The sequence below is a fragment of the Mus caroli genome, unplaced genomic scaffold (assembly GCF_978045245.1).
Source record: "Mus caroli unplaced genomic scaffold, Mus_caroli_1 scaffold_2, whole genome shotgun sequence".
Lineage (NCBI taxonomy): Eukaryota > Metazoa > Chordata > Mammalia > Rodentia > Muridae > Mus > Mus caroli.
Genome location: NW_028227257.1, coordinates 109,938,356 through 109,953,931, shown reverse-complemented (window position 1 = coordinate 109,953,931; position 15,576 = coordinate 109,938,356). Strand labels below are relative to the sequence as shown.

Sequence of the window (15,576 nt, the reverse complement as noted above, 5' to 3'; positions counted from 1 at the left end):
TGTGTTCGTCTGTTAAATCTGCTTTATTGTGTTTAAGCGCTGGCTCCGTACAGTGTGCCAAGCTGCTAATGGTCTGTTGAAAATATCCATTTAAATTACATTTTGCTGCTGATGAAAAAGGTTTTTTTCCCTCTTGGACAATCTTGTTGATTCTTTATTTTCACTTCTCTCTTTTTATAATAATTATAGGGGGAAGATAATTCCGGCTGATTTAGAGGCAAAAATTCTTGATGCCAAACAAAAGGTAGGTATGTTTTGAAACTTCAGTGAATACTTTTTTAAAAAATGACTGTTATTTGCCTACACAATGAAATATTTTGATAATGGGATAGTTGTATTACATTTCCAAGATTCCTGTCTGAGATATTCACTTATTTCCAACTTGTGAAAGGATTTGGCCCCAAAGCTGAGTCTACAAGTCATACAGTGTGTGTGTCTGTGTGTGTGTGTGTGTGTGTGTAAGAGAGAGAGAGTCAGGGGATAGGAGTTGGTTCTCTCCTACCAAATGCATTCTAAGGATTAAACTCAGTTATGAGAATTAGTGGCAAAGTCCTTTATCCACTCACAGTACTAAGCCACCTCACCAGCCAAATTTATCTTCCCTGTTGATTTTTGACCATTTTGTGTTTTGCCCGTGCTAAGAGGGTTCACTCTAGAACTACCTCGATTATTAGCTTGGCCCAGCTTAGTGAGTAGATGAATGCTTTGAGTGAGGGTGACCAGAGCACTCGTGGGTGGCCACTCACAGGATGCATCTGTGACACTCACCCAACCTACAGGACATGTGGTGACTCCATCTCCTCACCCATTGAACTTTGTTTCTTGTTAGATATAGTCTAGTTTTCATAAGTCCCATTTTATCGAGGGACTCTGTTTAGCAAAGCGTTTCTGTGCCCCAGCAGATGGCTCAGTACTTGGCAAATCCAACTCAACGAACTCTGCTACACGAAGCAATTCCATAGAACAGATGGGTCCCACGGCCGTGCCGTGTAGCTGCCACCATTACCACCACACTGTTGTTTAGTTACCTTCTCGTGCCTTCTTTTTTGGTTGTGGCTGTTTGCTGAGACCAAGGTAGATGGAGTTTTACTGGTTAAGGGCTGAGCTCTCAAATTCCTTGAGACTCATAGGGCTCCCCCAACTTGCCCTAGCTCCTTTTATTCATTTCCTTGCTTCCCTCTTTTCTGTGTCAGCATCTTAGCATGAATTAGTGTTTCAGCCTTCCAAGTTATAGACCTACTATTATTATGTGGGTGTATGTGTTTATGTGTGTGCAGGTGTGTATGTGCAGGTGTGTGTGTGTGTGTGTGGTGCAGGTGTGTCGTGCAGGTGTGTGGAAGCCAGAGGACATGAGGCATAGGCACTGCATCATTTATTTGAGACAAGGTCTCTCCCTGGCCTGAAATTCACAAGGCAGGTTAGGTAGGCTGAACAGCAAGCCTCAAGGACCCCCATTTACCTAGTTCCAGTTCTGAGATTACAAGCATGCATCAACCTGCTTGGCTTTTTAACTGTGAATTCTTATGTTTTCAAAGCAAGCACTTTACCCACCGAGCTAATTCCCCAGGTCTTGTATCCACCTCTTTAAAAAAAAAAAGTTTGAGTTTAATTGGGTTATCAAACCACTTAGAACAACATGACTCTGCATGCTTACATGCAGAAAGCAGTATTCAGATGATGTTCAAAAGTGCTCATCTCTCCAAATACTTATTATTTTTAATTTAGTTTCTGTCATATAACTTACCACTGTGATATATTTTATATATTTTGCATATCTAATTTTATCTACTTGTTGCCTGCACTGTCCCCAGCACCAAAAGACCTAGCATGTAAAAGACAGTTAAACAAAACAAAAACCACAAAATATCTCTGTTGAATGAATGAATGAGTGAACAACAAAAAGTACTGAGAGCCATGGTTTCTGATTTCACCAGCTTGGCTCACAGTTAGAAGTAAAGATTGGTGCCTTCTACTTCCCGTAGAAACAAGCAGATGGGGAGGGCTAAAACCCACAAACAAGGGGCTGGGGGAGGTGGCTCAGCATCTAAGAGGGCATACCACTCTTGCACTGAACCAGTGTTTGGTTCCCAGCATCCTCCTCAGGTTTACAACCACCTGTTACTCCATCTCTGGGGCATCTAAAATCCTCTTCTGTGCTCTGAGGGTGCCAGTGCAAATGGGCACACAGACACACACACACACACACCAAACAAATAAATGAAAATATTTTTTAAAGCACTAATTAGCCATCTCTTTCACCTTGTAGGGCTATGTTCCCCTTTATGTCAATGCAACCGCAGGCACGACTGTTTACGGAGCATTCGATCCAATCCAGGAGATTGCAGACATATGTGAGAAATACAACCTTTGGCTGCATGTGGATGTAAGTGTCTTGTGCACACACAGTGCAGTTCTGGGAAGGGGCAGAAACAACCCTGCTTTCAGCCTTGCCTCCAGCTCTTCTGAACCCCCTGCCTGGCCCTACCTACCTATGTTAGCTCCTGCTCTTCCCCACTCCTCAGGGAGCTGTTTGTGAACAGTGCATGCCACAGAACCTGGCCACCCTCTGGGATTCAGTCCGTCCTGGCCAATAGTTGTCTTGTGTGGATCCTTCCAGAGTCTACTATGATGAGCAGCTGCTTTATTTAGATGAATGGATGCAAAGTAAAATATAACTGACTTCAGATAATTAAAAAAAAATTCAGAAAAGAATTTCAGAAGATAGTAAGACCATGACATACAGGAAATGGCCATGAGTGTGAACACTTAGTCACCTGTCTGCATCCCCCATCTGTGACACTTCTAAGACAGATGTCCACCTGCTGCATGCAGGAAAGTAAGGATGTATACAGAAGACATGAGCAGCTATGAGAGTAATCCCAAAGTTTCCCAGCAAATATGTGCTCTTACATATGTCATTGAAGCGCTCTCTCTCTCTCCCTCTCTCCCTCTCTCCCTCTCTCCCTCTCTCCCTCTCTCCCTCTCTCCCTCTCTCCCTCTCTCCCTCTCTCCCTCTCTCCCTCTCTCCCTCTCTCCCTCTCTCCCTCTCTCCCTCTCTCCCTCTCTCCCTCTCTCCCTCTCCCTCTCTCCCTCCCTCTCTCCCTCTCCCTCTCTCCCTCTCCCTCTCCCTCTCTCCCTCCCTCCCTATTTATTCTCCTACTGGATGCCATTTCTTGGGTATAGACAAAAGGAAAATCTGCCCCACTCTTGGATAAATGGCTACCAAAGGCCCTGCTGACATGCTATGCCAGGCTATTCAGTAAAGCAGATATCGTGGTGCCCAGAGCAGTGTCTCCTATGACTGGGGCTTCTAAGTTTCTCAAGACTTTTTTTTTTTTGGAAGAGGCAAACAGTTGCTCCTGCCTTCTAAGCAGCCTTCAGTACCTTCATAGCTGTCAGGGCGAGTATATTGGGTTCAAACAATCCCTGGCTTGCCCCGGCACTCTGGGCCTTTGGGTTTTGATTCACAGTCATCACAAACTCAACCCACTTTTCCTAGATCACTAAGACATTCTCTGCAGGAAGTTTATGTAAAGCCCTGAAGAGCCCACAGCCTGGGCGACTAGAGCTGTCAGCGTGGGCTTATTCCATAGGTTATCAATTGTGTAACCTTGACTGGCCTGGAACTTGCTACATAGACAAGTCTGGTTTCTAATACATGGAGATCTGCCTGTCTATGATCTGCCTGTCTCTGCTTCCCTAGTGTTAGAATGCAAGGTGTGCCTATCTTCATTATGGGGTCTTCAGTGCTGCAAGCTCCTCTTGTCTCTTTTCTGTCTTTGCAGGCTGCCTGGGGTGGTGGACTGCTCATGTCCCGGAAGCACCGCCACAAACTCAGCGGCATAGAAAGGTACAGTAGGCTCAGGAGCCCTCCTTCACCTTCTGTGTCAGATACACTATACGCCTTGGTCCATCCCTTACCTTCCCAGCCCCCATGTCAGCCTTAAGTTCCCCAGCCCTGATTTTCAGTGATGGATCTCAATCAGACTGGACAAACTTTAGCCCACCTGGTGTCTTTTGTGTGCATGGTTTCTTTCCGAGTCAAATGGACCCTCAGTGAGTTCACACAGTGAAGTGAGGCACCCAATGAGATGCCTAGGAAGGAGAAATGGAAGGGGAAGGAGAGAGGGAGAACATTGATCCCTTTAGTTCCTCTTCCTCAGGAAGGGAGCTGATGACTGAGACACCCGCTCCCCTGACTTATCTCAGTAGCTGCAGCAAAAGAGAGGCAGAAAGCAAAGGTGTAAAGAATATTCCAGGCAGTGAGCATGGGCAATACAAAGGCCCTGAGACATGACTCCTGGCCATCTTCAGGACGTGGAACAGGTGAAGACCAGGGCAGTAAGAAGACTGGGCCTGGGAGTTCACAGGCGCAGTCTCCTAGCAAGGACTCTGGATTCTGTAGCCGTGACCGTGCCTGCTCTCTTCTCTGTTTTGAAACACCATTGTCAACACGAGATGAAGTATATGATCGTATAATTTGGAGGGAAACATATGGAATATCTCAGGCAGTTCTCATTTTCCATCTTTGGACCAGGTGAAAGATGGAAACCCTCACAAGACTAAGCTTGGTCTTTACTAACGTTTAGGCATGCGTGTTTTCTGAAGGGAGCCAACCCACAGCAGGCCCTGATTCCCTCCACTTGCAGTAGCAGAGAATCATTTACTTCACACCTTCGGAACATTGAGAAGGCCATTTTTAAAGCCATTTTATGAGATCTAAATATAATTTTTAATGACTTGACATGCAACAGCAGTGACAAAATTGGCTAAGTTCATGCCTTCTCAGCGCATTGACATGGGGTTTTCTCTATGATGCCAGCACTTAGTCAACCTTCCTGGGAATCCTCCCAGGTCCCTTCCATCAGGGATCCTTTTTGGGCATGTAAGGGAGAAGTTCTTCAAGCTCTGCCCTCTTCTTGAAACACAGTGTGTGAATGTGTGGGTGTAGGCATGCACGCACGTGCACACACACACACACACACACACACACACACACACACACACACAAAACCTAAGGAAGAGGTTAAAAGCCCACAGCAAGGGGTTTGTGCTGGGTGAGCACAGACATGTAATTTCAAGGCCGTTGTTACATCAGAGGACACACTCATCTCAGGTATTAAAATGCAGAGCCCAGCTGTGGCCGAGGCCATCAGAAAAGGGTCTGTAACCCACTGAAACAAATTTCCCAAGTTTGGATCATTATATGTTACACTCGGTTGTTTCTGTAATGTCCTAGCTAGTGTGCTCCTTAGTCATCTAATTGTGTCTGACAGAGTGATCCAGTTGCTAGGAGACCATGCTTGTTAAGTGAGCACTGCAGCCCAGACTGGCAAAAATCATGTTGCTTTCTCAATCGCTGTTGCTAGGTAGTCAAAGTCTACGGCAGAGCAGCTGATGGTAGCATTGAGGTGCGCCATCAGCAGGCAGGTCCTTGTCACTAGCCCTTCTTTAAATCAAAACAGAAAGGCAGGAAGAAGTCAGTCCAAGGCTATTCCCTAGAAGGAGGCAGTCTAGCGTATGGTCTATGAGTGTTGGTTCTGTAAAGAGACTCCTGGAGCTGGACCATGACCCAGCATCTCCCAGCTGTGTGACTTTGGATAATGTGGGTTAGTCTCTCTGTGCATCTGTTTCTTTTTGTGAGAAGTAATAGGAATGTCTCCATCATAGTGTTGCTGTGAGAATCACATATACAAGGCCCTACGATTACATATTCCATGAACTTTTTTATCTTTTATTCCATCCTGATAAGATCGATGTGAACTCTGAAACACAAACGAGTTGTGTAATGTACACAAGCTGGAAAATGTCAGGGCTAAGGTTCAGATTGGGACTGCATACCTGCAAAGCCCCAGACCTTAGTCCCATTTCCCATCCTATACCACCTAAAGCTCTGAGAACAGTAGGATATGTAAGAAGTAACTGGCTGCTGTTGTTAATAGCAGTTATATATAGCATTCTGCAGTGCAATACCTTGGGAGGCTGCCTGAAGCATACACTTCCCGCTGAGGGTCCATTTAGGAGACTGGGCAAGGAAAGCAGCCGTGACTTCCATGGAGATGGCCGATGGGGTTTTCCTCAACAGGATAGGCTCTTCTTTCCCTTCCTCCCATCTTCTCAGAGGTCCCTGTGTGTCTTCCAGGGCCAATTCAGTCACCTGGAATCCTCACAAGATGATGGGCGTGCTGCTCCAGTGCTCTGCCATTCTGGTCAAGGAAAAGGTTTGTACTCGCTCGGGGAGCCTGCAGGCATCTTCCCCTCCCTCCCAGCTAACGCTGGTTTTCCTCTTGGCTCTTGGCTGCCCTTTGTCTTTGTCCAGTGCTTAGGGCCCTGCTGGTGATAGACTCTTCAATGAGCTTCTTTGAGTATTTCTTCATGTGTGGACAGACCTGAGAGTGGTTGCTAATCCCCATCAGTGAGAACAAACCTCGCTCACCGGAGCATACGTTGGGTTCTTAGTGGATAACTGTAGTCTCAAGAGCTGAAAAAAATTAGGTGGAACAGGAAGTCCAGATCCCAGCTTAGGGCAGCAGGAGCTGCTGACCAGACTTTTGTAGGGCCAACAAAATGACTCAGTGAGTCAAGGCACTCGCTGCCAAGCTTGAGGCTCTGTGTTCTTTCACTGAGATTCACATAGAGGAAGGAGGGAACTCCCTCAAGTGTCTTTTGATCTCACACATACATATGTGAGTGTATGTAATACCCTCACACACACAAAATAAAGGTAATTTCTAAAAGAGCTTCTGTGAGTGAGCTGCAGACAGATTTTTTTTCTCCCCACCCCAACCCCCACCCCCACCCCCACCCCCACATGTACCCAGTGCACTGATGTTTCGTAGACCTACTTCAAGAGAGGTACCCACCTCAGGTGTCTCTTTTGGGAGTCAGAGCCCACACTGGCTCTCCTCCACTTACCCTAACATCATAGGGGGTCTTGCATAAACTGGAAGACTTAGGGGGTAATATCTGGGGAGAGGGAGTTCTTTATAGCACCAGCTTCCCCACCTGCTGAGGTTTATCCTCCAAGCCCCACCCAAAGAATGGCAAAGTAATTCCCCCTCTTAAATGTCCAGATGTCTCTAAGAGGGACAGTGAGGCCCTTGTTGTAGACATCCAACACAAAAGAACTTTTTCTGACCCGAGTGGCAGAAGGGAGGCAGGGGAGGCAGACAGGCAGGGGTTTTCCCAAGAGTGTCTTTAAAGGACATCTGAACCTATGGCAAGCCTCAGAGGAAAGGAGGCGTGGGCCCCCGGTCTCTGACTGGTGAGGACAGTTGTTCACATCTTGATTTTTATGACAGGGTATACTCCAAGGATGCAACCAGATGTGTGCAGGCTACCTCTTCCAGCCAGACAAGCAGTATGATGTCTCCTATGACACCGGGGACAAGGCGATTCAGTGTGGCCGCCATGTGGACATCTTCAAGTTCTGGCTGATGTGGAAAGCAAAGGTATGGAGGGGAAATCCAGGATGCAGGGAACTGTGGCTAGCCTGAGAACTATGGCTAGCCAGGGAACTGTGGCCAGCCCGGGCTGGCTAGTGACAGGGAGACAGTGATAGGTCACAGATAGTTCACTGCACATGTAACTGTATCTGATTGAGTTAATGGTATCTTCTTTGTGAATGGAATAACTTTCTTTGTATGTCAGTTTTCACTTTTTTTTGTTCCTTCTCCTTAGTTTGAATCACCATAGGAAGTTCTTATTCTTCTTATTCTCTTATTACTAAAAATTTTGCCAAGAGGACTTCCACAATAATTCTTCTTAAATTTTACAAGATTTGTTTCTCTCTCTCTCTCTCTCTCTCTCTCTCTCTCTCTCTTTGTGTGTGTGTTTATGTGTGTGAGTGTGTTTATGAGTGTGACTGTGTGTTTATGAGTGTGTGTGAGTGTGTTTATGAGTGTGAGTGTGTGTGTTTATGAGTGTGTGTGTTTATGAGTGTGTGTTTGAGTGTTTATGAGTGTGAGTGTGTGTGTTTATGAGTGTGTGTGTGTTTATGAGTGTGTGTTTGAGTGTTTATGAGTGTGAGTGTGTGTTTATGAGTGTGAGTGTGAGTGTGTGTGTTTATGAGTGTGTGTGTGTTTATGAGTGTGTGTTTGAGTGTTTGTGAGTGTGTGGTGTGTGCCTCAGTGTGCATATGGAGGGAAACTTGCAGAAGTTGGTTTTCTCTTTCTAACATATGAGATCCCAGACAAAACTCAGACTATTAGGCTTGGCAGCAAGCACCGTTACCCACTGAGCCATCTTGCCTGTCCTCCATAATAATTCTTAAGAACTCTAAAGTTATTTAGTACAAATAGAAAGAAGGTTAGAAAACTACTGTGTTGGTCTGGGAAGAAAGCAGCCAAGTAAAGGTGATCTGGATGTCAGAGCTTTGCATGGCCTCTGTTCTTACTATTTACTACTCCTTGTTAATTTCAATGATTTCCATAGTAAAGATTTGGACTAATTTTTCCTCCAAACACTAAGGCTTTGCAGCAATGTCTGATATAGAAACGACTGGCACATGATTGGTTTCCTTCCTCATTATGTCATCTCGCCTGAATGTAGAGTCTGGATTTGATTCTCCCACAAAGTAATCATAGGCATTTTGAGCGTATAAATGCCTTTACTGCAATAAGAGAAAAAGCCCTGTCATTTTGTACTGCTGTAATGATCACATGGCCTCTCTCCATAATTACATCTTCATCTTGTCTAACAGTGGCCTCCTGAGCTGTCCCCAGGAGGTTCAGCCCCTAGGTTGTGGAGGAAAGAGCCTGGGGTAGAAATCCTTTGTGTGAGCGAGACCTCCAGTTCCACCTCTTAGGAAAGTTCCTGCTTTGCCAGCTCTGGATTCTGCCCAGGCTCTTCAGTTATCCACTGGCCAGCCTTGTGCATCTGCTCTCATTAACACCAACCCAATCAGCAGCCAGAAGGCTGATCTGATAATCAGCCATGCTGGCTTTTGAAACTCAGGCTCAGCTAGTTTGGGAGTAGTTAGAGCTAGTACAGTCTCTGGGCATGTGCTGAGAACCATGGCACCCACACTTGCCTGCTGACCCATTGCTGGGAGGGGACACACTGTTCTGTGGAAGGTGAATTGCCTGTGAGGACTGGGGACAGGTTTGGCCAGGATAGATGGCAGGGAAGACGCATTCTATCATAGCGTCTTTTAAAGTATCTGTGCAGGACTAGATGGCTGTTCCTTTCACCTATCATGAATGTGTTTAAGAAATGAAACACAAAACGCAAGCCCAAAATCACTACTTGTCGTTAACATCAATAGGTAGATTTGTTTTAAAAGTTTCTTAATGGAACCAACAAGGTGACTTAGCCAGTAGAGGTGTTTGCCACCAAGAGTTTGAATCCCAAAACACATATGGTGAAAAGAAAAACCTGATCCCCATTAATTGTCCTCTGACCTTCACTCCCAGGCGTACATAAAGGTGCACACACAGGCAAGAACACACACACACACAGAGTAAGGGGGTGGGAGGGGGGAGGGAGAGACAGAGACAGAGACAGAGACAGAGACAGAGACAGAGACAGAGTGAGACTGAGTGAGAGTGAGAACAAGGGCGGATAAATAAACATTTTTAAAATGTTCTTCTTTTCAGCTTCTCTACTCATTCCAGCCTAACCTGCAACAGTTTGTAGACTGGCCTCAGTCCAGATAGGACACTTTGAGTGGCACTATCCATAAGCAAACTAGCTTGTGGCTGACTTGTAGGAAGCTAAATCCCTGCTGAGCACAACTTCCAAGGGACCAAAACAAGGTCCTAGAAAGAGAAAGCGTTTTCTTGCATTCAGGGCTTTGAAAAAGCTGTGCACATTTAATTGGATAGTCCTTCCTAGCCACCTCCAAGACCATACTTCTTTAAATGCCCCATAAACCAGGCCAGCATAGCCTTCCCAAATGACTGTCACAGGGAAATAATGCAACTTGACAGCAACAAACACATCTTTCTTCTTTGAAACAGGGCACTGTGGGATTTGAAAACCAGATCAACAAATGCCTGGAGCTGGCTGATTACCTCTATGCCAAGATTAAAAACAGAGAAGAGTTTGAGATGGTTTTCGATGGTGAGGTAGGTTGTCCCCATGGACTGGACACGTGGTGCTTCCAGGAAAAACACCCAGAAAGTTCCTGGAGCTTGAGATCCTCAATGTCTCATCTCCTTTGAAACAGGACTTGCTTTAACTCCTCATGGTTCCTTTCACCCCTGATATCTTTACACAAGCCCAGGTATATGAATACATAAAATAGACAGACTGAGGATGAATAGTAAAGATAATAATTTTAAAGCAACTCTCTGTAGGCAGTTTTTCCATTTTACTAAAGACTAAATTAAATTTGCATGCTAATGAGATGGGGTGCTATTGTTTATTTGTACACAAAGTATGACATTTTGGTTGAATATGTGATATGGCAAGATTCGGTATAGTGGTTCTCAGCCTATGCTTGTGACCCCTTCAGATGACTGACCATTCCAAAGGGGCCTAAGACCATGGGAAAACATAGACATTTACAGTATGATTCATAACAGTAGCAAAATTACAGTTACAAAGTAGCAACAAAAATAATTTTATAGTGGTGGGGCGGGGGCGGGGGTCACCACAGCATGAGGAACTAACTGTATTAAAGGGTCCCAGCATTGGGAAGGCCAAGGACCACTGATGGAGAGGATCCTGGACATTTTTCAGAGTTGAGTGAGATTTTGATCTTATAGTCTTCAGTATTGAGAACGCTGCTTTGCATTAATATATAATATATATAATACACATAGATAGTATATATAGCACAGAATGGCAGAATGTCAATAGGAAGATATTAAATCTTTGTTTTCTCTAATTGAGCCATTTTCTGCAAGCACAGAGCAGTTTGTAAGTACAGTAAGGACACTGTTGTTCACAGCACACACGAATCTGGACTCTGCAGCTATTTGAGGCACCCTTCCTTGACATTATGTGGCACTATATGGCAGGTATGCATGTTGTATGCTCAAAACCAAGTCTGTAGTGAGGTGACATCATACCATACAGGCAAGCACTGCCAGCAAACCCCAGATTCATTACATGTTTGATTTAGAGTTAAGCTTTGGTCTTTTATAATCCACCCCCGCCCCAACTCATTCGCACAACCCCATATGAAGTAGCAACACAAAGTTAAAGCCTCTGGGCCCTAAAGCACATGGCTCTCAGCCAGCTCTTTGACCTAGAGCACTTCCCGTGGCAGATCCTACCCCTTCATTGTTCTTGGCTCTGTCTTGAGTTGGACTCAATCCATGATAAGTGTCTCCCAGGCCCAAGTAGCTTAGAGGTCAGGTATAACCTCATCTTCCAAGACTGGCTCTAAATGAGGGCTTGCTCTCCACGGAATCATGAAGAGAGCCTGATAAACTGCTTCTGCCTACGTTCACACACTCCCCCTATTATACACAGCAAAGCACCTGTCAGCCCAATATTTCCTGAGTGCCACATACGGGGTTATTATTGTCCAAAACAAATATTGTGTCTGCCCTAGTGGAGTTTACAATTGAATAACAAAATATGGACTTGCTGCCAGCCCAGGTAAAAGAAAGCCCTGTTCATACATAAAACAGCTGTTCATAACCTGCTGTAACCCAGCACCGACACAGCTGACATGTGTCTGTTTACCTGTGCGCTTCTCAAGATACCACCTGAGAGTCAGCAAATGAGCACTCGCCGTCAGCATGTGGTGTTCCTGCGCCCCGTCTGTGGGACTTCCCTCTACAGGGTTCACACATTCTAGTAGAACATTGAAATGAGACCAGTGATGTCTCCAGCCACCTAGAACAGGAGGATGTGTGTTGTGACAAATGGCCCTTTCACAGGGATCAGAAAACACAGATATTTACGGTATGAGTCGTGATAGTAGCAAAATTGCAGTTATGAAGTAAGTTTATGGTTGGGGGTCCCCACAGCATGAGGAGCTGTATCAAAGGGTCTGCATTCGGAAGGTTGAGAGCCACTGCTTAGGTGCAGGCACTGTGCTAGCAGCATTAAAGAAGAGCGGCAAAGCTCTCTCATCCACAAACAATAAAGTAAGCTAAGCCATTTCCCTCTGCACAGCCCTAGAGACAGCAAAGTAACGCCCCTTCCTGACTTACTAAAATGGCCGTCATCTTTATCATTTCAAGGTACAGAAGCAGTAGGCTTGGGGAATCTAGAAAGTTCACTGGGGTTTGGAGAGTCAGCACTCTTGACAGGAGAAAGTGGATAAGCAGTACTTCCTGTCTGGAGTAATTTTGTACCACATTGCTTTGGAGACGTCATTTAGACACACAACACACACACACACACACACACCCTTTTTAAACTGGAAAAACAAAAAACAAAACAAAAAAAAAACAACTTACTCCAAAAATGCCTCCAGCTTTTGGCCAAATTCTAACCATTTTCTTTTTTGTTTGTTTGTTTGATTGTCTCCTGGAATTTCTGCAGCCTGAGCACACAAATGTCTGTTTCTGGTACATTCCACAAAGCCTTCGTGGGGTTCCAGATAGCCCTGAGCGACGAGAAAAGCTACACAGGGTAAGGATGCGCTCTTTCTGTCTCAGATGTACCACTGCTGCTGTTTGGCTCGCTGGGCGGGCCATCCTGGTGCCACCGAGCTGTTTGTTCTCAAAGGGGAAGGACTTAAAAAAGAAAATGTTTCAGGGTCGACTTCTGGATAATGGGTGTTACAAAGCCATCTTAACTTATACTTCTAGGGTCTGCGTTGACCTCTTTTAAAAAATGGAGTCCCACTTTGGACTGATGTTCTTTGTTACAGAGGCTCTCTTGGAACATTCCACATTCTACTTTGTTGGCTATATTTTACTAAGTGCAAGCCTAGTTGGATTCTGACTCATGTTCTCTGTTGATTTCTACATCTAGTTTATCCATTCAGAGTTGTTGCCATATTTATGTAACTTGTTAGGCATGCAACCATGGAATGGAAATTTGATAAATTTAGTCTGTGTGCCAGGCAGTATCCTGTACTCCAGGCTATGTACATCAAAATTGCACTGTTTTCTGTCTTTGCTTCTTCTTCTTTCTTTCTTTCTTCTTCTTCTTCTTCTTCTTCTTCTTCTTCTTCTTCTTCTTCTTCTTCTTCTTCTTCTTCTTCTTCCTCTTCCTCTTCCTCTTCCTCTTCCTCTCCCTCTCCCTCTCCCTCTCCCTCTCCCTCTCCCTCTCCTTCTCCTTCTCCTTCTCCTTCTCCTTTTTTTCTTTTCATTTTATTATCATTGTTCCAAGACTGACTTTCAAGGTCGACTTGCCCAGTGATTTCTAAAGGGACTGGTGGTTGGATGGGTTTAGATAGTAGCCATGAAAAACACTTGGTTCTAAAATAGTTTTTGTTGTTTTAGACACATAGTAAAAAGCAAGTCAAGTTGATCTATTTAAAAAAAAAAAAAAAAGGGTGTGTCAGAGTTGGTGCTGAGTTTGGTCTTCTTTTCTCCATCTCAAGGTGGCTCCCAAGATCAAAGCTCTGATGATGGAGTCAGGAACAACCATGGTGGGCTACCAGCCTCAAGGGGACAAGGCCAACTTCTTCCGGATGGTCATCTCTAACCCAGCCGCCACCCAGTCTGACATCGATTTCCTCATTGAGGAGATAGAGAGGTTGGGTCAGGATCTGTAATCCCCCTTCACAGAACCAGAATCCTCGGCCATGCTTGTGCCCCTCTGGTACCCTAGAGCACAGCTCTGTCAGTAGCTGACACACCTAGGCCATCTCATTGAAGGAAATTATAATCTCTTAAAGAATATTTGTCACATTTCACATAAGCTTGTTTGTTAGAGTTAGTGGGGAAATAATGTTCTTTTTAAAAATTGCACATTAGAAACACAGTATATATGTACAGTTATATATACCTCTCTCTATGTACATGTATGTATAGTGACTGTGGCTTAGTCCTAGACCATAGCATGTTGCTCGTCCCCAGGAAATTAGCCTTACCCCCAGCAATTACTAAGAGGCTAAACCATCCCGCAAGCAACTGCAGAGCAGATGGTATCCCTACTGCAGTGTCCTAGGGACCCAGGGAAAGGCTGTTGGTGGGAGCCTACCTTCCTGATAGAGCTGATCCCACGTGAAGGGATGATGGATGACAGAAAGTACCAGTAGATGACAAATGTCACACCCTCCCTGTTAGTACCCTGCTAGGGGAAATAGTAGCAGTCTTTGTCACAATTGTGCTGTTGCTGTGTTTTAGAGATTAATCTGTGTAAACTATGTATATTGCCATTGTCCATCTTTGGGCAGGGGAAAGTGCATATAATGACTAAGTTGTATGTCAGTGAGATATTTGCTTATTTATATTCAAATATATACCATGTTAAAGAGACATCTTGTATTTTCTTCCCATTTGTAATGTATCTTATTTATATATTAATGGAGTATGTTCTGAATACTGTTTATGGTATTTTCGTGCATTTGTGAGCCAAAGAGAAAAGATGAAAATTAGTGAGACTTCCATTTATCTTAGAGTGCCCTTAACATAATGATTTGAACATACGTGTACTGTCTGGAAAAGAATTCTGATACTGTACATAGAGTCATGTTATGGAAATCTTGCTTCAGTAGCCTTCGCTCTTCTCTTTCCCCCCTCAGGCTGTATGTCAGATATTCTCAAAGCTTTTCTAGTAACTGATGAATAATAATAACTAGATCTCCTGTAATTTTGTAGTAGTATATGACCAATCTCTGTGACTCGCTTAGCTGAAACCTAAGGCAATGTTTCCGAAGATCTCCGACACACTGACCAGTCCCACAAGTGTTTTTGAAGACATGAAACCCACACTGTGCATTTAGGGTGTGCAAGAAGAATATAAATAAAATAAAAAATATTCTCCATGAAGAATTTGTACCCATTTTTTTTTGTCTTCCAGTCTGTGTTTCATGTATAAAGAGAGAGTTCCAGGAACCTTTATTTGGGATTATCCATGGCCCATCCATTTCCCACTAGCTGGCTTCGGGTGCTGCTCCGTATCCTGGTGAAGTTGAGCCTTTACCAACTGTTGCAGGTTCCTATGCCCTTAGTTAAGTTATATTTGCTCTTCGTGTCCAGAAAAAAAAAAAAAAGGACACTGTTTCTCACCTTCCTAGATGCATCTTAGAGGTGTATGCCTTACCAGTAAACAAATATTTCCATCCTCTCCCAGTCTCCAGGGACAGCTGTGGGCTCCAAGGTTGCAGTGTCCAGTGTGGCAGACAAATATCCCTTCTAGTTTGGAACTCAGGTCATCTGGCATCAGAATAACAGCTCCTTCTTATGTGTGCTTGTACAGTGGTGCTAACTTAGTTCCTTAAGAAATGTGTTTAGGTGCTGGATCATCAGGAAAGAGGGCTCAGTTCCTGCATCATTCAGTTAAGCTATAAACAGGGCCTTATTCATTAGAGACAAATCCTTGTCTACAGCACAGGTAGAGAAGCGACCCCTATACACAGCACTGAGATTGACTAAACAAACTGGACCATGGGAGTAATCGGAAAGGTACATTATTCTCTGTTTTTGCTATTCTTCAAAATCCTTCTTGTGGGTTTTTTTGTCCCTTGTCCTTATTTGAATTCTGGCCATTTCCATAGCT

At 44.5% G+C, this 15,576-nt stretch overlaps 1 protein-coding gene across 1 annotated transcript in view; it reads left to right on the top strand.

Annotated features, from left to right (window-relative positions):
• Positions 1–14,835, top strand: part of Gad1 (glutamate decarboxylase 1) — a 40,322-nt gene extending 25,487 nt beyond the window's left edge. The window contains exons 10-17 of the mRNA XM_021182551.2: positions 190–244; positions 2,267–2,383; positions 3,786–3,850; positions 6,143–6,221; positions 7,302–7,451; positions 9,960–10,067; positions 12,445–12,534; positions 13,454–14,835. Of these exons, the coding sequence (XP_021038210.1) occupies positions 190–244; positions 2,267–2,383; positions 3,786–3,850; positions 6,143–6,221; positions 7,302–7,451; positions 9,960–10,067; positions 12,445–12,534; positions 13,454–13,627 (838 nt within the window). The 3' untranslated portion in view covers positions 13,628–14,835. The remainder of the gene's footprint in view (positions 1–189; positions 245–2,266; positions 2,384–3,785; positions 3,851–6,142; positions 6,222–7,301; positions 7,452–9,959; positions 10,068–12,444; positions 12,535–13,453) is intronic.
• The last annotated feature ends 741 nt before the right edge of the window (positions 14,836–15,576 follow it).